The following is a 24,516-nucleotide window of genomic DNA, read 5'->3' as shown; positions in this document are numbered from 1 at the left end:
AAAGAGATTTCTGGGGTCCATCAGAGGACTTTCATGAAGGCTCTTATATCATAAATGACATCCAGACCTGTCTGCTTGACCCCTAGCACCTTACTAGCAGAGCTAACATATTTCTCTGAGAGACACTAGTATTTCCGTACCAGCAAATTATGTTAATATGTTAAGATACTTTCAATAAATGGCTTGTGAAACAGGGACAATAGAACACGATCAACATTAAAATAGCTGAGTTTCCTTAGAAGTACAAATCTGCTTAGTACACTTTTCCCATTGTAGCTTGCGGTCAAGTACAACACATAACTATTTAAACTGCTCTACTACATCTGTCTTGTCCCTTAACAGTCGGTGGGGAAGGTGTTACATTTTTCCTAAAATCGATGTGTATCTTTTTGGTTGTTGTTGTATTGAGCACTAAGTGAGAGTCGTCACACCACATGAAAAAGTCCTCCAAGACTGGCACATGCTCCTCCTCGTTACCCTGGAACAGACTGACCAGTGCTGTGTCGTCTGCAAACTTGATCAGGTATCTACCAGGGTAGGGTTTTAAAGTCATTAGTGTACAATGTGTACAACAGTCGAGAAAGTGCACAGATCCTACGCTAGTGGTGCACTTGTCTGAAATCCACTGTACCACCTTGACCTGCTGTGTCCTATCGTTAATGAAATCAAGGATTTGAAGCAGAGGCCGTAATTCTCTCATGTATGCGCGCGCACACACTGCTTTTCTCTTGGCTTAGTCTTAATGAGTTATTTAAAGTAATGCAAAGAGTTTGTTTTATTAATTTATGTCATTACAATTGACCTTGGGATTTTTTGAATAAAGTCATTATTGAATTTCACATTTCTGATAATTTTATATGCATTTAATGTACAGTTGTACTGCAGTAGCAGTACAGTAGTAACATCACTTATCAGGAATCAAGGTAAAACACAAGTGCAGACTGTGTGAAGTAACCATGTTTATTGTAACCACAGGGGCAGGCAAACGGCAGGTCAATAATCCAGAGCAGAGGCCACGGTACAGGACGACAGGCAGGCGAAGGGTCAGATCAGGCAGAGGTGGAGCAAAGGTACAGGACGGCAGGCAGGCTCAGGGTCAGGTCAGGCAGAGGTGGAGCAAAGGTACAGGACGGTCAGGGTCAGGTCAGGCAGAGGTGGAGCAAAGGTACAGGACAGCAGGCAGGCGGGTACAGGGTCAGGACAGGCAAGGGTCAAAAACCAGGAGGACAAGAAAAAGAGGGTCTGGGAAAAGACAGGAACAACCGCTGGTGAGCTTGAACAAACAAGACAAACTGGCAACACAGAAAACACAGGTATAAGTACACGGGGGATAATGGGGAAGATGGGCGACACCTGGAGGGGGGTGGAGACAAGCACAAAGACAAGTGAAACAGATCAGGGTGTGACATAACTGTTTATTGCACTTTGACTGCAATACTACAGCAATATAATAACTGCACTTTTTACTGCAGTAACAAGTAACAACTTTTTACTGCAGTAGAATGTTTTCCATCAAATATCAGTTTTATGGAAGTCAGTTCAGTTTTCGTTTTTACATCATGGTCTCATGACGCAGTTTTTCTTTTTACGTCATGGTCTGCATGATGACGGTTGTTAAATTGGTCCCAGATTCAGCTATGTTATTCAGCACAGACAGTGTTTACACTAATATATAGACAGCAGGGTTAGAGTTGGGGTTATGTCTATGGTAAGGGTTGAAACAAGGGTGTAGACATGAAGCTAGGGTTAGGTTGTGCCAGGGTGTGTGGACATGAAGCTAGGGTTAAGGCTGAGCAATGGAGTAAACATGAAACTACGGTTAAGGTTAGGGTGCTACGGTTGAGCCAGGGTGTGTGGACATGAAGCTAGGGTTAAGGCTGAGCAATGGAGTAAACATGAAACTACGGTTAAGGCTAGGGTGCTAAGGTTGAGCCAGGGTGTCAACATAGGACAGAAGGAAAGTATGGAGAGACATGGCAGATGACAGTGAGCAGGCCTCCTCTTGCTGAATTGTTGGTAATGAATTAGCTAACTTAATTCAATGCATTTACAGTCTTATTTGACTGGTTGTCATGTGTTGTCAATATATTCAAATAATTTACAGTAAAAGGTTAGCTCGTGGGAAATACTCATTTCATTGTCATTCATGTCCAGTATGAAGGGGGACAATTAAAACTTGCATTGGGATTCCATCTAGTAGTGATTTTAAAGAACATGTGGTTTGTATTCAATTCAGCTTCATTTTATTCAATCTCAACTTCAAACAATAAACATTAAACAAACTGAATAATATGCCCATTGGACCAGCTGCAATTACCAAAGACTGAAAAATATAATTAACATTCAACCTGCATTCAAGTAATGAAACTTTAAAGCATCCAACGAGTAGTATTCAATATAAAGCAATGTGCCAAGTAAAGCCCCCCCAGCCTAACAATGCTGGGACAATTGTGCGCTGCTCTATGGGATTCCTGATCACGGCCGGTTGTGATACAGCCTGGGATCGAACCCGCATCTGTAGTGATGCCTCTAGCACTGCGATGCAGAGCCTTAGTCCGCTGCGCCACTCAGGAGGCCCCCGACCAGTAGTCTTAAGTATAGATTTATTTGGTTACAATATAGTTCTATCGCACAATCATGCCAAATCTAAGGGACAGTTTCCACCAAATACAGGATTATATGTGTTTATGAGTCTGGTCACTCTCTCATGTACTCTCCTCTTCCTCCTCCATCCCGAGCAGGCAGGTTCTTGCGATGGCACCAGTCACGGCATACGGGTCACAGTTGGCGGAGGGCCGGCGGTCTTCAAAGTATCCCTTCCCCTCCTGGGCCACCTGGCGTGGGATCCGGATGCTGGCCCCGCGGTTGGCCACACCAAAACAGAAGTCATGGATGCTGGAGGTTTCATGTAAGCCTGTGAGGCGTCTGATGTTGTCCTGGCCTCCGTGAGGGTCGTACACACATATGTGCTGGGAATGGCGCTTGCTCAGCTTCTCAATGGCCTGCTCAATATGTCTGTTAGAAGAGGGGAGAGTTTAGGTGTTGGACTAAATGTTGTAGTTACACAGCCTCACAGAACCTTACTTACAGTGCAATAATGTTTTTGCAGTCATACTCACTGCAGCCCCCCTTCTTCCCTCATCTCCTTTGTGCTAACGTTGGTATGGCAGCCCGCCCCGTTCCAGTTCCCCTTCATTGGTTTGGGGTCCAGAGTGGCTACAACTCCAAAGTCCTCACACACACGGTGCAACAGGAAACGTGCCATCCATAGGTGGTCTCCCATCTCTATCCCCTCACACAGACCCACCTGGAATTCAAACTGAGAGAGGGAGATAAAAGGAGAGTTAGGAAATATGATATAGCAATCTGTAGAACCTTCCGGAAAGACTTGTCATACAGCATTGTAGCAAAAGGTAAATGTTTACCTGAGATGGCATGACCTCAGCATTGGTGCCACAAATTTTGACTCCAGAATAGAGACATGCCTTGTAGTGACACTCCATAATGTCTCTTCCATAGGCGTTGTCTGCACCAACCCCACAGTAGTATGGACCTGAGAGAGAAATAGAAAAAGAGAGAGTTAGATGAGATCAAAATCAAAGGCCTATTTGATAACATTAGGACTTATGTAGTAGGACTTCTAGAAATATAGAGATATATTTCATATATATAGTGCTTTTCCAATTGCTTAAGACCATTTACATTACAAAAGGACACATGGTAAAATATAGTAGGGTCAGTCACCTTGGGGTCCTGGGAAACCATTTTGGGGCCAGCCATAGGGGCGACCATCCATCCCCAGGAGAGTATACTCCTGCTCCATTCCAAACCAGGGGATATAGTGCTTCACTTCCTCCATCACTTTCTTACAACCTGACCGCAGGTTACTCTCTGTACAGGAGGGAAAAGGTGTATATTGCAGGGTTAGTTTGACTGATAGGAATAGGAGACAGTCAAAGCAGTCAATTAGATAGACAGCAGCTTCAATCATAGACCAAAACCATTTGGTCTCCGTGTCTGTCAACTGAAGTAAGAAAAGTCTCTCTTGCTATGTTTACAATTACCTGCAGGCAAGCGGTTGTACTTCAGGACCTCACACAAAACCAGTTTGTTGGATTCCAGTGTAAAAGGGTCCCTAAACATCGCCACTGGGATCAGGAACATGTCACTGTTGGATCCCTCGGCCTGGTAGGTGCTGGAGCCATCAAAGTTCCACTCTGGAATATCTGGCAATAGCAATACCAACATTAACATCATGGAATATAATGTCCTAGATATATAGTGCCTTGCAAAAGTATTCATCCCCCTTTTTCCCCGTTTTTCCTATTTTGTTGCATTACAACCTGTTATTTAAATATTTTTTTATTTGGATTTCATGTAGTGGACATCGTCCAAATTGGTGGAGTGAAATGAAAAAGAAAAATATTTTGCAAAAAGTTTTTGGGGGAGAAAAAAAAATGGAAAAGGGGTGGGTGCATATGTATTCGCCCCCTTTGCTATGAAGCCCCTAAATGAGATCTGGTGCAACCAATTACCTTCAGAAGTCACATAATTAGTTAAATAAAGTCCACCTGTGTGCAATCTAAGTGTCACATGATCTCAGTATATATACACCTGTTCTGAAAGGCCCCAGAATCTGCAACACCACTAAGAAAGAGGCACCACCAATCAAACAGCATCATGAAGAACCAAGGAGCTCTCCAAACAGGTCAGGAACAAAGTTGTGGAGAAGTACAGATCATGGTATCATGTTATAAAAAAATATCAGAAACGTTGAACATCCCACAGAGCACCATTAAATCCATTATTAAAAAATGGAAAAAACATGGCACCACAACAAACCTGCCAAGAGAGGGCCGCCCACCAAAACTCACAGACATGGCAAGGAGGGCATTAATCAGAGAGGCAACAAAGAGACCAAAGATAACCCTGGAGGAGCTGCAAAGCTCCACAGCAGAGATTGGAGTATCTGTCCATAGGACCACTTTAAGCCATACACTCCACAGAGCTGGGCTTTATGGAAGAGTGTCCAGAAAAAAAGCCATTGCTAAAAGAAAAATTAAGCAAACACGTTTGGTGTTCGCCAAAAGGCATGTGGGAGACTCCCCAAACATATGGAAGAAGGTACTCTGGTCAGATGAGACTAAAATTGAGCTTTTCGGCTATCAAGAAAAATGCTATGTCTGGTGCAAACCCAACACCTTTCATCACCACGAGAACACCATCCCCACAGTGAAGCATGGTGGTGGCAGCATCATGCTGTGGGGATGTTTTTCATAGGCAGAGACGGGGAAACTGGTCACAATTGAAGGAATGATGGATTGGGCTAAATATAGGGATATTCTGAGGGAAAACGGTTTCAGTCTACCAGAGATTTGAGACTAGGACGGAGGTTCACCTTCCAGTAGGACAATGACCCTAAGCATTCTGCTGAAGCCACACTTGAGTGGTTTAAGGGGAAACATTTAAATGTCTTGGAATGGCCTTGTCAAAGCCCAGAAGTCAATCCAATTGTGAATCTGTGGTATGACTTAATGATTGCTGTACACCAGTGGAACCCATCCAACTTGAAGGAGCTGGAGCAGTTTTGCCTTGAAGAATGGGGAAAAGTCCCAGTGGCTAGATAGGCCAAGCTTATAGAGACATAACCCAAGATACTTGCAACTGTAATTGCTGCAAACAGCAGCTCTACAAAGTATTGACTTTTTATTTTGGGGGGGAATAGTTATGCACACTCAAGTTCTGTTTTTTTGTCTTATTTCTTGCTTGTTTCACAAAAGTTACTTTTTGGCATTTTCAAAGTGGTAGGCATGTTGTGTAAATCAAATTATTCAAACCCCCCAAACATCTATTTTAATTCCAGGTTGTAAGGCAACAAAATAGGAAAAATGCCAAGGGGGTGAATACTTTTGCATGCCACTGTACATATATGGTCACTGTGGGGACGACGTTGTCGATGTTTGTAAGAAGGAATCAGGAGGATAGAGTTATGGTCAGATTTTCCAAATGGAGGGCGAGGGTGTGCTTGTATGTGTTTCTGTGCACAGGTGACATGCTGGTAAAAATGGGGTAAGACGGATTTCAGTTTCCCTGCATTCAAAAGGCACATCTGAGCTATCTTTGTTGAAGGTGCATGGTAACAATTGAATAGCATTGAATAACAGAATCCCGCACTGCTCTTGCTAGTATCACTGTTCTTTATTAAGCTTTTACTCATAGGCCTGAAGGCCTTCGTCAGAGCTTTTGTGAGTGTTCAGTGCATCGAATGTGTTACCCAATATAACAATGTGCATTTCAGAAATATTCTAATAAAGTATTGACATAAAACATATGAAACATGTCTGTAAAACCAAAATGAGGACATCAACCTATCAAGTACCTATCAAGTACAAACGTCTGAGTAGGCTGAAGTGGTTTTAACTACAAGGCATTAGTTAATGTTCACATTTATGACATAACATTCATGGACATTTCATCATTAAGACATTTTGGGAATAATGTCTAGAGGGTGTATTGCTCAGAGTATTATTTATATCCCCTCTGTCTGATATCTTAACTTTCTCTATACCATAAAATCTAAATGTAGAAATGTCATGTTTTTGGTCATTAAAATGTACTGCAACAGGATAATAATCCCTGTCGTTTCTCCTGATTTAACTTATGTTCACTAATTCTCTGTGAGAGCGACAGGTTGTTCCTATTTAACACAACCCACATGGACATTTAATCATGTAGATAACATGGGTGGAGGAGCATGTAATAATGTCATTTATTTGGAACCGTTTTCCTGCATGTGGGTGGCCAAAATATTCACACATCATCATATTGTTGCACTGTGCTGCCTCTGCATTTATAGCTACCATTCAGAAGAGGGCGTAAAAGAGCCTGGCTCATTTTCTTTTGTGGCTGGCAGTTGGCATAGACCAACTTGTCACGTAAATTTCGACCTCTCCTAGATACAATAAGTGGTGAGTTCTTAAATTCAGCTGACAAAACTGGGTCCGAGGATTAATCATGCCAGTGTTTCTTGACAGCGTCGCCCACTTTGCGGGAGCTCAAAGTATATGTGGTGGTGAACATTACTGAGTGTTCTTTAGCTCTGGAGCAGTGGTCACCAATCTTTTCTGAGTCAAGATCACTTTGAGTCAAAATGTATGCCGAGATCTACCACGATGATTTTTTTTTATTAACATGATTTTTAAAAATGTAAGCCTATGCAACATTAACCAATTAAAAACAGTACTGTAGCAATGATGTTTGTGCAGTAAGCTATAGGCCCAATACATTATCACGCATACTGGCTTTGCTTGAATTTACCAGCCAATGCATTGTTGTTCGGGACATTTGAGGTAGGCTATATGATCACACCGGTAATTGAACCATTGTTGTATTACTTGTGAGGCACAGCTGAGTGAGAATACATTTAAATAATTTGCTTTTTATTTTACTGGGCTGATGGTGTCTGCATCTGATCGTCAGTCTCAGATGCAGACACTGATAAAAAAAAGGGACACTCGAGTCTCACCGGATTATTTCTGCCTTGTGCAAAAATTCATGTTGTTACTCCTATGAACAGAAAAAATGAAATATCCCTTGATATTAAAAAATAAACCAAGCCGGTAATAATAACAACAACGCAAGCCTATAGATACACTTTCCTACTCATTCATTACTGCTGCACTGCTTGTTGTAGTGCTGAGGGGAAATAGAAAGAACACGCATTTTATGGTTTATAAAAGTGTTGCATACAAAGTGTTGACAGTGCTGAGTAAGAATTTAAACATTAACGGACTCATACAAACAGCAGCTCTTTGCTGTATTCGTTGACAGTCTCCCTCTAGTCATTGTTTGAAACGTTTTGAAATCTCACAGTATACATTTTGCCGTAGCTTTCTTTTATGCCTGCTACATTGCTGCAGACTCGGTCATTTGAGTAATCTGACTGGCCAGCGGTGTGGTAGTGCACTTGATTTCCTCTCCAGGCCCACCGGAAGCAAGAGTTTGTACCTTCAGACACATGAAATGGCAACAGTTTGCCTACCCGGCGCGCAGGGCAGCTGAATTGGCTGCACCTACCATCAACAGCCCGAGACTAATAAAAAAAAGGAACAGAAGGCTTTATCGTTGTTTTTTTACAGACATTTTTGGCGATCGACTAGTTGTGAGCTAGAGCTGCCATCCCCTCGTGTGGAGAATGCTGGTGTGCAGACTCGACATCTAATGTGAGATAAATACAGTCTTCTGTTAATCCCGTTATTGGTGAGATCTTGTTTGTAAAATCTGTAGTTGATGGCAATGTTTGCACTATTCCTGCGACCACTGGGCTGCTTGGATAATTGCCTTGTTGTGTTTTATGTAATTCAAGCTAAATGTACAGGCATGTATGGCACATATGCAGCAAAGGTAGTCATATTCAGGCTGTGAGATAAGGTTGTTTAATGTGGCATGCTCCAGATTTGAGTTAATATCCCTTTGGAGCACCAGTGTGGGATCAGTTCTATAGAAACGTTAATTACTGAATTGAATCTCTTCTCTGTATTTTTCATAGTCTAAAACGACCACAGCACCCCCCCCAAAAATCAAAGTTTATTTGTCACGTGCCCGAATACAACAGGTGTAGACTTTGCAGTGAAATGCTTACAGGCTCTAACCAATAGTGCAAAAAAGGTATTAGGTGAACAATAGGTAAGTAAAGAAATAAAACAGTAAAAAGACAGGCTATAAAAAGTAGCGAGGCTACATACAGACACCGGTTAGTCAGGCTGATTGGGGTAGTATGTACATGTAGGTATGGTAAATGTGACTATGCATATATGATGAACAGAGTACTTCAGGAAACAGCAGAGGGAACAGCCCCCCAATCGGGAGCACATCGATGGAACAGTAGTGGAGAGGGTAGCAAAGAAGTCTTTCATTTTAAGTTCTGTTCTTCTGGCATACACATCACAGACAAACTGAATTGGTCCACAATAGGTACACAGTTAACAGGACATAATTTACCGCTTAAAATGAGTAATGGTTCTTTGCAGCAGCGCTCTGCATTTCAACCTCAGGAGGCTAAAGAACAGCTTGTTGAGTGTGCTTGTCACCAAAAGCACTATGAAAAATATAGACAAACTTCTACAGATGCAGCTTATCATGAGGCATCCTGGCGGGCAAAATCACCGCCTGGTATGGCATTAGCTGTTGCACCGCCCTCAACCGTAAGGCTCCCCAGAGGGTAGTGAGGTCTGTATATTATCCAATTTCTTGTCGGCCATCACCGAGGGGCAACAGTTCTTACCTGCCCTCCAGGAACACAAAACACTTGGGACATTTACATTGTGGCAAATTAACCACCCGATGCTTACAAGGAAGGCCATAAAGATCATCAAGGACATCAACCACCCGAGCCACTGCCTGTTCACCCCCCAAAGTCATCCAGAAGGCGAGGTCAGCCTCAGGTATGTCATCAAAGCTGGGACCTAGCCACTGGGATTTTTGACTGCAAAAAACAGCTTCTATCTCAAGGCCATCAGACTGTTAAACAGCCACCACTAACATTGAGTGGCCATTCCAAGACTGCCTTAAACCACACACTGTCAATGACACTGTCTCTACTCCAGAAACAGGTTTCCATCAAGAATTTCCCTGTATTTAGCACCAACCATCATTCCTTAAATTCTGACCAGTTTCCCAGTCCCTGCCTATGAAAAACGTCACCACAGCATGATGTGGTCACCACATGCTTCACTGTGGGGATTATGTTCTCGGGGTGATGAGAGATGTTGGTTTTTCTACAGGCATAGTGTTTTCCTTGATAGCCGAAAAGCTCAATTTTAGTCTCATCTGACCAGAGTACCTGTTTGATATGTTTGGGGAGTCTCCCACATGCCTTTTGGTGAACACCAAACGTGTTTATTTTTTTCATTAAGCAATGGCTTTTTTTCTGGACACTCTTCCATAAAGCCCAGCTCTGTGGAGTGTACGGCTTAAAGTGGTACTATGGACAGATACTTCAATCTCCGCTGTGGAGCTTTGCAGCTCCTCCAGGGTTATCGTTGGTCTCTCTGTTGCTTCTCTGATTAATGCCCTCCTTGCCTGGTCCATGAGTTTTGGTGGGTGGCCCTCTCTTGGCAGGTTTGTTGTGGTGCCAGGTTCTTTCCCTTTTTTAATAATGGATTTAATGGTGCTCCGTGGGATGTTCAAAGTTTCTGATATTTTTTCATAACTGTTAGTTGAGAATTATCTGTTAATTGAATGATTAGAATATTCCCCCCTGAAACATATAATTGTATGGAATTGAATAGAATTTATAAAATCATAAGCAATAAATGTGTAGTTCTCGCCAGAATTAGGGTAAAACAATATGTCTTTATGGTATTTTAAACAGACTGTCTGAGCTTGGTGCCGACCTGACTAGAGGTTTGGGAGAGTACAGGAAGTACGTCTCAAGGACAAGGTCACTGATCTCTGTCGGCTGGGTAGAGAGACAGACAGTGTGTGCGTAGCAGGACATTGTGTGCGTCTGTTTGTGTGTATGTGTGTGCGTGTGTGCATGAGAAGTCAGTATAAAATTAATTGTTTTGTATTCTTGACTTTAGAATGTTCCCGTGAATAAACCTTTTTGACTATTTTAGCTGGGCCTCCGTCTGTTTCATTCGACCAGGATCTTACACATTCTGGTTTGCAGACTGAGAGTAATATAATTAAATTGGGTTATGTACCTGGAGAACATAATTCTCTTATCAATTGGTCCTTCGAGCCAGATCTCAATACCTACCTCTGTCGTCCCAAGGAACTGCTGAAAACCATGCACGGGCGGATCCAGGATCCGTAAGACAAAGACCTGACCTCTGAATTGAGGGTTTATTTCAGGCCAGTGGTGAACTGGTACACGACAGAGTTGGTGACAAGATCCAACCTACATTGCTTTTCCCAGTCTTCAAGACAAGGTCAGTAATCTTTATTCACGAATTTGGGGGAATGATTTAAGATATCACCAAGCGTCACTTTTGTGTACGTCGATAGTTAACTAATTGTGCAGGTCCGCAATGACCTGAGGTACATGTGCACTACCATGAAATAAAACTAGCTTAATAGATCTGGTCACCTTTGTGACGGCCTGCAAGGTTTGTTAAAGCCGGATTTGAATAGGTGTTGTGAGATAGGACAGGGATTTTGTACAAATAGGATAACTTAAATGGTTAATTAACGTAGTATTAGCCATAGATCAAATTCAAAAGACATACCTAAATAGTCCTCATGAAAACTGGTTGATATACAGCGAGGATATTAAATGGGTTTTGTCTTTGTGAAATATACGGTAATTCTATGCGAACAGGAAAACCCAACCAATTAAAAAAACAATACTGAAATATATTCTAGAAATTGCAGGGAAGCCTAATATAGCGGAGTAAGATACGAGATATTAACTTTAAAAGTACTTCTCCACAACTTTGTCCCTGACCTGTTTGGCGAGCTCCTTGGTCTTCATGGTGCCGCTTGGTGGTGTTGCAGACTCGGGGCCTTTCAGAACAGGTGTATATATACTGATATCATGTGACAGAACATGTGACAATTATATTGCACACAGGTGGACTTTATTTAACTAATTATGTGACTTCTGAAGGTAATTGGTTGCACCAGATCTTATTTAGGGGCTTCATAGCAAAAGGGGTGAATACATATGCACGCACCACTTTTCTGTTTTCCTTTTTTTTTTTTTTTTGTTTTTTTTTGAAACAAGTTATTTTTGTCATTTCACTTCACCAATTTGGACGATTTTCTGTATGTCAATTACATGAAATCTAAGTCAAAATCAGTTTAAATAACAGGTTGTAATGCAACAAAATTGGAAAAACGCCAAGGGAGATTAATACTTTTGCAAGGCACCGTACATATCCCAACCAGAAGCCATCGATATCTGCACTGAGCTAAAGGCTAGAGCTGGACATTAATCTTGAAGCTTTGAGGCAAGCAACTCTGAACCATGCATGAGAGCATCAGCAGTTCCGGACGACTGTGTAATCTCACTCTCCGTAACCGATGTGAGTAATGCCCCAGTTTACATTGTGACGTATTTCGTTACACCATAAGTCATCTTCACAGAGTCTTGTCCCACTACTGAATGGACAAGTGTAGTGTTTGTATTGCAAGATGGAGAAGAACCTGCCTCGTCAGAGAACACATTTATTTTCGGAGATTGCAAAATATGACATTTTCATTCAAGACAGGATACATATACTGTCTCAGGTGATAATAAAACATGTTTTGTTAAGCAACTTTTTCCTCAACTTGTTTCTCTAACTTTATAGCATGTCAATCTAGCTTGCAGCTGAAAGCTATGCGAGGTTGAAGATACCATTGTAGCTAGCGCCCTCTACCTGAAAATTATGATAAAAAACAAATGTCATTACCATCACAATAAACTTAAACGGTAGGCAACATTCATATAATATAGTTGGCTTAACAGACAGAGGGAATGGGTAATTGTTTACAAGTTGCTAGCTATTCCATAAAGCCATCACTGAAAACCGAATATTTTCATCTACTTCTGTTTGGTAACTTCGTGTTCTTTGATTGACTCTGGCTGAACGGAAGACGACGCAAAGTTTGAAGAAAGTCAAAGTATGCAGCCTTCAACCGCAAGGAGTTGAGTTGCTTTTTCACTCCATTGTGGTCGTCCCCGTTGAAATGCATGATATCTGGCGCAACATGCTTATTTGTAATGTGAATGAGGTTTGAGATCTTTAAACAGGTTAACACTCACAAGGACGTGCCAGACGGATTACCAGGACGCATACACAGAGCATGCGCTGACCAGCTGGCAAGTGTCTTCACTGACATTTTCAACCTCTCCCTGGCCCAGTCTGCAATACCTACATGTTTCAAGAAGACCACCATAGTCCCTATGGCCAAGAACGATAAGGTAACCTGTCTAAATGACTATTGCCCTGTATCACTCACATCTGTAGCCATGAAATGCTTTGAAAGGCTGGCCATGGCTCACATCAACAGCATCATCCCAGAAACCCTGGACCCACTCCAATTTGCATACCATCCCAACAGAGCCACGGATGCAGAAATCTCTATTGCACTCCACACTGCCCTCTCCCACCTGGACAAGAGGAACACCTATGTGAGAATGATGTTCAATGACTATAGCTCAGCGTTCAACACCATTGCGACCTCCAAGCTCATCACTAGGCTCAGGACCCTGGGACTGTACACCTTCCTCTACAACTGGATTTTGGACTTCCTGATGGGCCACCCCAAGTGGTCAGGGGCAACAACACAGCCACCACGCTGACACTCAGCACAGGGGCCCCTCAGGGGTGCGTGCTTAGTCCCCTCCTGTACTCCCTGTTCCCCCATGACTGCCTGGCAGCGCATGACTACAACACCATCATTAAGTTTGCTGATGACACAACAGTGGTTGGCCTAATCACCAACGATGAGGAGACAGCCTATAGGGAGGAGGTCAGTGACCTGGCATTGTGGTGCCAGGACAACAACCTCTCCTTCAACGTGATGAAGACAAAGGAACTGATCGTGGACTACAAGCAACGAAGGGCCGAGTATGCCCCCATCCACATCGACAGGGCTGTAGTGGAGGGGGTCACGAGCTTCAAGTTTCTCGGTGTCCACATCACTAAGGAATTATGATTGTCCACACACACCAACACAGTTGTGAAGAACGCACAACAAAGCCTCTTCCCCCTCAAGAGGCTGAAAAGATTTGGCATGGGCCCTCAGATCCTCAAAATGTTCTACAGCTGTATCATTGAGTGCATCTTGAATGGCTGCATCACCGCTTGGTATAGCAATTGCTTGGCATGCGACCTCAAGGTGCTACAGAGGGTAGTGTGTAAGGCCCAATACATCACAGGGGCCAAGCTCCCTGCCATCCAGGACCTATACTATATATACAAAAGTATGTGGACACGCCTTCAAATGAGTGGATTCGGCTATTTCAGCCACACCCTTTGCTGACAGGTGTATACAATTGAGCACACAGCCATGCAATCTACAAAGACAAACATTGGCAGTAGAATGGCCTTACTGAAGAGCTCATTGATTTTCAATGGTGTACCTTTATAGGATGCCGCCTTTCCAACAAGTCATTTTGTGAAATTTCTGCCCTGCTAGAGCTTCCCCGGTCAACTGTAAGTGCTCTTATTGTGAAGTGGAAACGTCTAGGAGCAACAACGGCTCAACCGTGAAGTGGTAGTTCACACAAACTCACAGAACGGGACCGCTGAGTGCTGAAGCACATAACACGTAAAAATTGCCTGTCCTCGTTTGCAACACTCACTAACGGTTCCAAACTGCCTCTGGAAGCAACGTCATCAGAAGAACTGTTCGTTGGGATCTTCATGAAATGGGTTTCCATGTCCGAGCAGCCACACAGAAGCCTAAGATCACCATGCACAATTGGACTCTGGAGCAGTGGAAACCCATTCTCTGGAGTGATGAATCACGCTTCACCATCTGGCAGTCCAACGGCCAAATCTGGGTTTGGCGGGTGCAGGAGAACGCTACCTGCCTGAATGCATTCTGCCAACTGTAAAGTTTGGTGGAGGACAAATAATGGTCTGGGGCTGTTTATCATGGTTCGGGCTAGTTCCAGTGAAGGAGAATCTTAACGCTACAGCATACAACGATATTCTAGAGGATTTTGTGCTTCCAACTTTGTGGAAACAGTTTGGGGAAGGTCATTTCCTGTTTCAGCATAACAATGCCCCCATGCACAGAGGTCCATACAGAAATAGTTGCTGAGATTGGTGTGGAAGAACTTGACTGGCCTGCACAGAGCCTTGACCCGAACACCTTTGGGGTGAATTGGAACGCCGACTAGGAGGTTGGCCTACTTGCCCAACATCAGGGCCTGACCTAACTAATGCTCTCATGGCTGAATGGAAGCAAGTCCCTGCAGCAATGTTCCAACATCTAGTGGAAATCCTTCCCAGAAGAGTGGAGACTGTTATAAAAGTAAAAGGGGAACCAACTCCATATTAATGCCAATGATTTTGGAATGAGATGTGCGACGAGCAGGTGTCCATTTACTTTTGGCCATGTACTGTATATACCAGGCTGTGTCAGAGGAAGGCCTTAAAAATGGTCAATGGCTTCCCGGACTATCTGCATTGACGCTTTTTGCAATCTTTTGACTAGTCACATACTGTACGCTGTTGCTACTGTTTATCTTCTATCCTGTTGCCTATTAACTTTATTCCTACCTATATATACATTGCCAGCAGCATACCACCCCACATCCCACTACTGGTATTCTTCTAAAGCTAAGCAGGGTTGGTCCCTGGATGGGAGTCCGGATGCTACTGGAAGTGGTGTTGGAGGGCCAGTAGGAGGCCCCCTTTCCTCTGGTCTAAAAAAAATATCCCAAATCCCCAGGGCAGTGATTGGGGACATTGCCCTGTGTAGGGTGCTGTCTTTCAGATCGGATGTTAAACAGGTGTCCAGACTCTCTGTGGTCACTAAAGATCCCATGGCACTTATTGTAAGAGTAGGGGTGTTAAACCTGGTGTCCCGGCTAATTTCCAATCTGGCCTTCATACCATCACAGTCATCCAATCATCCCCAGCTTACAATTGGCTCATTCCTCCTCTCCCATGTAACTATTCCCCAGGTTGTTGCTGTAAATGAGAATGTCTTCTCAGTCAATTTACCTGGTAAAATAAGGGATAAATGAATACAAATATCTAACTCAATTACCTTGTACCCCTGCACATTGACTTGGTACTTACCCTATTTATATAGCCAAGTTATCTATACTCATTGTGTATTTATTCCTCTTGTTATTATTTTGACAAATACATTTGATTCAATGTGTTACCCTCTATTCCCTGTGGCTCTCTGTCCAGGGTGCGAGTCTTGTTCCTCAGCCCCTCCCCGGAGCCATCGATCCAGATGTAGGTGACCTGACACAGGTCCCCCTGTGGAAGGGACATGTAGTGCTGATGGATGGCCTTGTTTAGACGAGAGCTGACTGACACAGATGCCATGGCTAAGTGTAGAGTCTAAGGGGGTAAAAAAAAACAGAGAAACAGACACTCAGAACACATGCTGTATAGTGACACATAGTTCAACAGGTAATTCCTCATAGTTTTTCATCAGCTGGTGTCATCAGGAAGTGTTGAACAAGATCATGATTTGTTTTGCTGTTCATGTACCATTCCATTCACTTGTCCTCATGAACACATTTCTATTTTACAAAATGTATTTTCATTCCAATCCTTTAGTCTGACAAATGCTTTGATCCACCCAAAGCCTGGTGGATTTCTGATACTTACACGGGGGGGGGCAAAATCAAACAAGGAAAGCCTAAATGCAATCTGAAGTCATCTGAATGCCATGATGGATAGACATACCAGTACAGTATACAAAAGGTAAAAGCATAAAACATTTAAATGTTTTATTAGAACAATAATGTTTTGTCAATGGGTCTTCATCAAAAGTCACTTTAACAAATCATATTGGGAGCACACAACCGTATTTGTGGGTTTATTTTTCTTGCATTGAACTATTTGCTCTACCTGACACCTGGTAAGTTTCACTGGATGTGCACACATTCAGACCTGGCCAGAAGATAATTGTATTTTGTTTATTTGAAAATAGCAACTTAGAGGTAGTCGAATATAGTTTATATAGAATTGAAACTAAAAGGCAACTATTTTATTTGATATTCAAATACAGGTCTCAGAAAAACAAATAACATTTTAAAGTATACCTGTCAGAAAACTAAATAATATTTGAAGGTATGTGAATATATGCACATTATTTGAAAATAAACAAATATTTATTTGATGGCTGCCAACTATTTGATGAAGAACCAACAACTATAACAGTTTGTTGAATTAGTCTAAATATATACGATCAAAAGCACATGGTTTGGAGGGCTCGTAGATATGAATCTTAATACAGCCTATAGCTGTCACGTGTGCTCCCTCTCCGGCCTCTAGGTCACCAGGCCGCTCGTTATGGCACACACCTGTCACCATCCTTACACGCATCAGCACATTATGACACTCTCCTGGACTCCATCACCCCCTTGATTACCTGCCCTATATCAACTCAGCAAAAAAAGAAACATCCCTTTTTCAGGACTCTGTCTTTCAAAGATAATCCGTAAAAATCCAATTAACTTCACAGATCTTCACTGTAAAGGGTTTAAACGCTGTTTCTCATGCATAAACAATTCATGAACATGCACCTGTGGAACGGTCATTAAGACACTAACAGCTTACAGACTGTAGGTAATTAAGGTCACAGTTATGAAAACTTAGAACACTAAAGAGGCCTTTTTACTGACTCTAAAAAAACACCAAAAGAAAGATACCCAGGGTCCCTGCTCATCTGCATGAATGTGCCTTAGGCATGCTGCAAGGAGGCATAAGGACTGCAGATGTGGTCAGGGCAATGAATTGCAATGTCCGTACTGTGAGACACCTAAGACAGTGCTACAGGGAGACAGGACGGATGGCTGATTGTCCTCGCAGTGGTAGACCACGTGTAACAGCACCTGCACAGGATCAGTACATCTGAACATCACACCTGCAGAACTGGTATAGGATGGCAATCACAACTGCCCGAGTTACACCAGGAACACACAATGCCTCCATCAGTGCTTAGACTGTCCACAATAGGCTGAGAGAGGCTGGATCTGAGGGCTTGTAGGCCTGTTGTAAGGCAGGTCTTCACCAGACACCACCGGCAACAACGTCGCCTATGGGCACAAACCCACCATCGCTGGACCAGACAGGACTGGCAAAAAGTGCTCTTCACTGACGAGTCGCGGTTTTGTCTCACCAGGGGTGATGGTCAGGTTTGCGTTTATCGTCGAAGGAATGAGCACTACACCGAGGCCTGTACTCTGGAGCTGGATCGATTTGGAGGTGGAGGGTCCATCATGGTCTGGGAGGGTGTGTCACAGCATCATCGGACTGGGCTTGTTGTCATTGCAGGCAATCTCAACGCTGTGCGTTACAGGGAAGACATCCTCCTCCCTCTTGTGGTACCCTTCCTGCAGGCTCATCCTGACATGACCCTCCAGCATGACAATGCCACCAGCCATACTGCTCGTTCTGTGCGTGATTTCCTTCAAGACAGGAATGTCCGTGTTCTGCCATGGCCAGCGAAGAGCCCGGATCTCAATCCCATTGAGCACGTCTGGGACCTGTCAGATCGGAGGATGAGGTCTAGGGCCATTCCCCCCAGAAATGTCCAGGAACTTGCAGGTGCCTTGGTGGAAGAGTAGGGTAACGTCTCACAGCAAGAACTGGAAAATCTGGTGCAGTCCATGAGGAGGAGATGCACTGCAGTACTTAATGCAGCTGGTGGCCACACCAGATACTGATTGTTACTTTTTGATTTTGACCCTCCCTTTGTTCAGGGACACATTATTCCATTTCAGTTAGTCACATGTCTGTGGAACTTGTTCAGTTTGTCTCAGTTGTTGAATCTTGTTAGGTTCATACAAATATTTACAAATGTTAAGTTTGCTGAAGAAAAAAAAACGCAGTTGACAATGAGAGGACGTTTCTTTTTTTGCTGAGTTTGTCACTTCCTTTGGTTCCTTCCCCAGACGTCATTGTTTCTGTTTCTTGTCTGTGCGTTGTTCTTGTTTTGTATTGTTTTTATTTATTATTAAATGATTCACTCCCTGAACTTGCTACCCGACTCCCAACGCATACATTACAGAGTGACGCCTCACCAAAGGGAAGCATCAGGGAGCGTTTTTTGGTTTTTGATTTGGAGGTGATGTCGGGTTCGGGTGTCAGAACCGGAGCTACCAGGGAGGTCTCAGCCGGTTTGTCGGATTCCCATGCCTCGGCGGGTTCGAAGGGTTCCCCTCCCTCAGCGGGATTGATTGGATCCCATGCCTCAGCGGGATCAACAGGCTCCCATGCCTCAGCAGGGTGAACAGGTTCCCGTGCCTTGACGTAGGCAACCAGGAAGGTGTCATCAGGCTCTCACACCTCAGCCGGTTCATCAGGTTTCTGCGCCCTAGCAGAGACGATTGGTCCGCACCTGATCCTTGGGATCGTCCTTGTTGTTGGTGTCCTGCGGCTGGAGGCGAACGCGCCGGGGAGGGGGTACTGTCACGTATGCTCTCCGGCCTCTAGGTCGCCATGCGCCCGTGCCTCAGCTGGATCGACAGGTGCCTGCGCCTTAGCAGAGGTGACCGGTCTGCTCCTGATCCCCGGGATCGTCATCTTGGTCGGCATCCTGCGGCTGGTGCCGCGCATCTGGGAGGGGGTACTATCACGTGTGCTCCCTCTCCGGGCTCTAGGTCACCAGGCTGCTCGTTATGGCACACACCTGTTACCATCGTTACATGCATCAGCGCATTATGACACTCACCTGGACACCATCACCTCCTTATTTACCTGCCCTATATGTGCCACTCCCTTTGGTTCCTTCCCCAGGCGTCATTGTTTCTGTTTCTTGAACATCAAGTTCTTATGAAGTTATTACACAAGTGGAATAAGGAACAGTCACTATTCCTCTTGTGTACAGTAGTTAAACTCTCAGCTCATTCCTATGTATTTAAAATACAATTACTAAAGTATTATGTGACATGCTACTACAATGTTGCTCCAAAAGTAGTTACAGTTTTATTACACAGGCACAAGAACAGTTTCATGTTAAGTGTTACTGAGAATGCTAACAGTAACAAAATATGGCTATTAAGTGTTGAAAGGAAATGTAATATCCCAAAACTTCCTTCAAGTATAGCCACGGTAGGTGGAAAATCATGTTTCTATTCTGAGTAAACTATCCCGTTAAGATGGTATCGTGTGTTTGAAACAGATGGACAAAGTTTTTATAAGCAACTGTTCTGCCTTATTATTATTGGCCATGCTGGCCATTTATGAACATTTGAACATCTTGGCCATGTTCTGTTATAATCTCCACCCGGCACAGCCAGAAGAGGACTGGCCACCCCACATAGCCTGGTTCCTCTCTAGGTTTCTTCCTAGGTTTTGGCCTTTCTAGGTAGTTTTTCCTAGCCACCGTGCTTCTACACCTGCATTGCTTGCTGTTTGGGGTTTTAGGCTGGGTTTCTGTACAGCACTTTGAGATATCAGCTGATGTACGAAGGGCTATATAAATAAATTTGATTTGATTTGATAAGCATCCATCTTGCTGTTTGAAACAGATGGACAAAGTTTTTTATAAGCATCCATCTTGCTGTTTGCAATGTTTGTTTACTTCTACTTCACTACATTCACAAAGAAAATAATGTACATTTCACTCCATACATTTTCTCTGACACCTAAAAGTCTTTTTTGAAGGCTTAGCAGGACAGGAAAATGGTCCAATTGACACACTTATCAAGAGTACATCCCTGGTCATCCACACTGCCTCTGATCTGGCGGTCTCACTAAACACAAACGCTTCATTCACCTAATGTCAGTTTATGTGGCAAAACAAGCAGTCATTGTATATTGAATGATTGTAAAATTTTAACCGCTGTGAAATATATTTTCAATAACCAAAAATATTGTACATTCAGCTGTTTGAAGCTGTACAAAACCGAAAGTAAAAGATGCAAAAACAAAACTCCAGAACTTGGGGATGGTGAAGAGACCTTTGCTGGCATGTCTTGTGGGGTAATGAATGGGTGTCCAAGCTGTGTGCTAGTAGTTTATGCAGACACCTCGGTGCATTAAGCATGTCTTACAAAAACTAGTAATGATGAAGTCAATCTCTCTTCCACTTTGAGCCATGAGCGACTTACATGCATATCATTAATGTTGTGTGCAATTGTAATTTTCAGAGGTCCCTCTGTGTGGCACCTGACCACACGACTCAACAGTAGTCCAGGTGCGACGAAACTAGAGCCTGTAGGACCTGCCTTGTTGATAGTGTTGTTAAAAAGGCAGAACAGTGCTTTATTATAGACAGACTTCTCCCCATTTTAGCTACTGTTGTATCAACATGTTTTGACCATGACAGTTTACAATCCAGGGTTACTCACAAGCAGTTTAGTCACCTCAACTTGCTCAATTTCAACATTATTTATTACAGGATTTAGTTGAGGTTTTAGGTTTAGTGAATGATTTGTCCCAAATACAATTGCTTTTAGTTTTTGAAATATTTAGGACTAATTTATTCCTTGCCACCCATTGTGAAACTAACTGCAGTATGTCGTAGGAGTTTCACTTTCTATGACATCATCTGTACTTCCAAAGTTATTATAGAGAAACATCTTTACTTACTGTTTTATGGGTGAAGTAAGGAGAATTGATTTTACCGAAGCAGTGCTCTGGTCTCTCTTCCTCTCTTTTCCTCTCAGCCTTAGATCATCCAAGTCGACTGAGACAGTTAAACCGGTTTAGGGTTTTTCACAGGTTATGTAAATGCGCTTATTGTGACGTAGTCTCATCACTGACATCTGACCTATCAATCATCCAGTTTACCTTCTTTGAAGCTCAGTGTCTTTCCTAGAAATAATGACATGTTGTTAAACTTGTCTCTAAAAAGGTTTCTTTAATCTACATCAGGCTTTGACTAGTTTATTTAACCATGATTCAATTTTGTAAGCCTTGTAATATAAATATAGTGTCTTGTGATCAGTGGTGGAAAAAGTACTAAATTGTCATACTTGAGTAAAAGTAAAGATACCATAAAATGACTCTAGTGAAAGTCACTTTGTAAAATACTAGTTGAGTAAAAGTCTAAAAGTATTTGGTTTTAAATATATGTAAGTATCAAAAGTAAATGGAATTTCTAAAATGTACTTAAGTATTGAAAGTAAAAATATAAATAATTTAAAATGTCTTATATTAAGCAAAACAGCACAATTTTCTTGTTTTTTTAAATTGACGGTAAGCCAGGGGCACACTCCAACACTCAGACATCATTTACAAACAAAGCATTTATGTTTAGTGAGTCCTCCAGATCAGAGGTAGTATGGATGAGCAGGGATGTTATCTTGATAAGTGTGTGAATTGGACAATTTTCCTGTCAAAATGTAACGAGTACTTTTGGGTGTCAGGGAAAATGTACGGAGTAAAAAGTACATTATTTTCTTTAGGAATGTAGTGAAGTAAAAGTTGCCATCACTGCTTGTGATGTAAATATACTGTTCAGTGTCACAATATGTGCAAAAAAGGGCTTAAAACATGCATAAGCACTGACCCACTCAAATTCCACAATGTGTTTCTATGTGCAAACACTATCATACATTTCTTAAATTCAGTTTCAATTCTTGAGATTATACATTATGAATCACTAAATGAACATGAAAACCCCTCATAAAACATACAACCAGATTTAGACAAACATTGACATTGGACCAGTACAACTGAGGCAGCCAAAATCTTCCCTCCCACGAGAAATAAACATGAGCACCCACCTGTGCCCTCATAGGCAGGCCATCTGCTGAGAGAGAACTACGGCTGTTTGTTGAACCAGGCCTTGTATGCAGCTCAGTGCACAGGAGCACACAATTACACAACACGGGCCAGTAGGGAGAAGGATGGCTCCTTGTTAAACGTACCTACTTTCCACTAGGCTGGCTTTTCTAATACGGACGCAGTTTTCTAATGACACTGACTACTGCTCTGACATTGGGGGCTGGCCAAAGGACAGAAGGGGTGGGTATTTCGGAGTCTGTTTCCATGCTGATGAGGCACAATGCCCAAAGCACATGTATGCTGACAGAGTCAACAACTACTGAAGGGAGAGATCAGGTGTCTCTTGTGTATAATCAGATAATATTCCAGGCATAATGAGATTGGGAGAGACACTATGTAAGCATAAACTTTAGGAATCATCTTTTGAAAGGTAAGTATGAAGCCACCGAATTCAAACATCTTATTTAAAAAAAGATGCCGAATAAATGCAATGTGTTTCACACAAAGGAATGCTGTTTTGCAAGCCATTTCACTGATTCCGCCCCAGTCATTACCATGAGCCCACAAACCTGGTGTGGTTACCTGGTGTGGCTACCTGACACCCTTGACCCACTCCAATTTGCTTACCGCCCAAATAGGTCCACAGACGATGCAATCTCAACCACACTGCACACTGCCCTAACCCATCTGGACAAGAGGAATACCTATGTGAGAATGCTGTTCATCGACTACAGCTCGGCATTCAACACCATAGTACCCTCCAAGCTCGTCATCAAGCTCGAGACCCTGGGTCTCGACCCCGCCCTGTGCAACTGGGTACTGGACTTCCTGACGGGCCGCCCCCAGGTGGTGAGGGTAGGCAACAACATCTCCTCCCCGCTGATCCTCAACACTGGGGCCCCACAAGGGTGCGTTCTGAGCCCCCCTCCTGTACTCCCTGTTCACCCACGACTGCGTGGCCATGCACGCCTCCAACTCAATCATCAAGTTTGCGGACGACACAACAGTGGTAGGCTTGATTACCAACAACGACGAGACGGCCTACAGGGAGGAGGTGAGGGCCCTCGGAGTGTGGTGTCAGGAAAATAACCTCACACTCAACGTCAACAAAACTAAGGAGATGATTGTGGACTTCAGGAAACAGCAGAGGGAACACCCCCATCCACATCGATGGAACAGTAGTGGAGAGGGTAGCAAGTTTTAAGTTCCTCGGCATACACATCACAGACAAACTGAATTGGTCCACTCACACAGACAGCATCGTGAGGAAGGCGCAGCAGCGCCTCTTCAACCTCAGGAGGCTGAAGAAATTCGGCTTGTCACCAAAAGCACTCACAAACTTCTACAGATGCACAATCGAGAGCATCCTGGCGGGCTGTATCACCGCCTGGTATGGCAACTGCACCGCCCTCAACCGTAAGGCTCTCCAGAGGGTAGTGAGGTCTGCACAACGCATCACCGGGGGCAAACTACCTGCCCTCCAGGACACCTACACCACCCGATGCTACAGGAAGGCCATAAAGATCATCAAGGACATCAACCACCCGAGCCACTGCCTGTTCACCCCGCTGTCATCCAGAAGGCGAGGTCAGTACAGGTGCATCAAAGCTGGGACCGAGAGACTGAAAAACAGCTTCTATCTCAAGGCCATCAGACTGTTAAACAGCCACCACTAACATTGAGTGGCTACTGCCAACACACTGTCAATGACACTGACTCTACTCCAGCCACTTTAATCATGGGAATTGATGGGAAATTATGTAAATATATCACTAGCCACTTTAAACAATGCTACCTTATATAATGTTACTTACCCTACATTGTTCATCTCATATGCATACGTTGATACTGTACTCTATATCATCGACTGCATCCTTATGTAATACATGTATCACTAGCCACTTTAACTATGCCACTTGGTTTACATACTTATCTCATATGTATATACTGTACTCGATATCATCTACTGTATCTTGCCTATGCTGCTCTGTACCATCACTCATTCATATATCCTTATGTACATATTCTTTATCCCCTTACACTGTGTATAAGACAGTAGTTTTTTTTTGGAATTGTTAGTTAGATTACTTGCTCGTTATTACTGCATTGTCGGAACTAGAAGCACAAGCATTTCGCTACACTCGCATTAACA

At 43.2% G+C, this 24,516-nt stretch overlaps 1 protein-coding gene across 3 annotated transcripts; it reads right to left on the bottom strand.

Moving 5' to 3' along the window:
- Positions 1-1,395: 1,395 nt before the first annotated feature.
- On the bottom strand, positions 1,396-22,535 carry LOC112219351 (glutamine synthetase). 3 transcript variants are annotated; one of them, XM_024380518.2, is made up of 7 exons: positions 22,364-22,535; positions 15,836-16,019; positions 4,065-4,226; positions 3,745-3,891; positions 3,426-3,553; positions 3,120-3,319; positions 1,396-3,015 (listed from the first exon to the last, which is right to left on the bottom strand). In XM_024380518.2, exons 1-7 carry the CDS (start codon positions 22,373-22,375, stop codon positions 2,706-2,708), a joined length of 1,143 nt encoding a protein of 380 aa, XP_024236286.1. In that variant the 5' UTR covers positions 22,376-22,535; the 3' UTR covers positions 1,396-2,705. The 3 variants fall into 3 exon arrangements, with proteins under 3 accessions (XP_024236286.1, XP_024236287.1, XP_024236288.1); XM_024380519.2 differs by lacking the exon at positions 22,364-22,535 and adding an exon at positions 21,225-21,343; XM_024380520.2 differs by lacking the exon at positions 22,364-22,535 and adding an exon at positions 21,260-21,337.
- Positions 22,536-24,516: the final 1,981 nt, after the last annotated feature.

This window comes from Oncorhynchus tshawytscha, linkage group LG20 (assembly GCF_018296145.1).
Source record: "Oncorhynchus tshawytscha isolate Ot180627B linkage group LG20, Otsh_v2.0, whole genome shotgun sequence".
NCBI classification, from domain to species: Eukaryota; Metazoa; Chordata; class Actinopteri; order Salmoniformes; family Salmonidae; genus Oncorhynchus; species Oncorhynchus tshawytscha.
The sequence above is the reverse complement of the archived record's forward strand: the minus strand, read 5'-3'. Positions and strand labels throughout refer to the sequence as shown.

What these genes read in the sequence shown, in the direction of transcription:
- LOC112219351 (XM_024380518.2), bottom strand. An exon ending in TGGTTTCCCAGGACCCCAAG is followed by an intron (nt 3,554 to 3,744) that starts GTGACTGACCCT and finishes TTTCTCTCTCAG; the next exon opens with GTCCATACTACTGTGGGGTT. An exon ending in AGGGAAGAAGGGGGGCTGCA is followed by an intron (nt 3,016 to 3,119) that starts GTGAGTATGACT and finishes CTCTTCTAACAG; the next exon opens with ACATATTGAGCAGGCCATTG.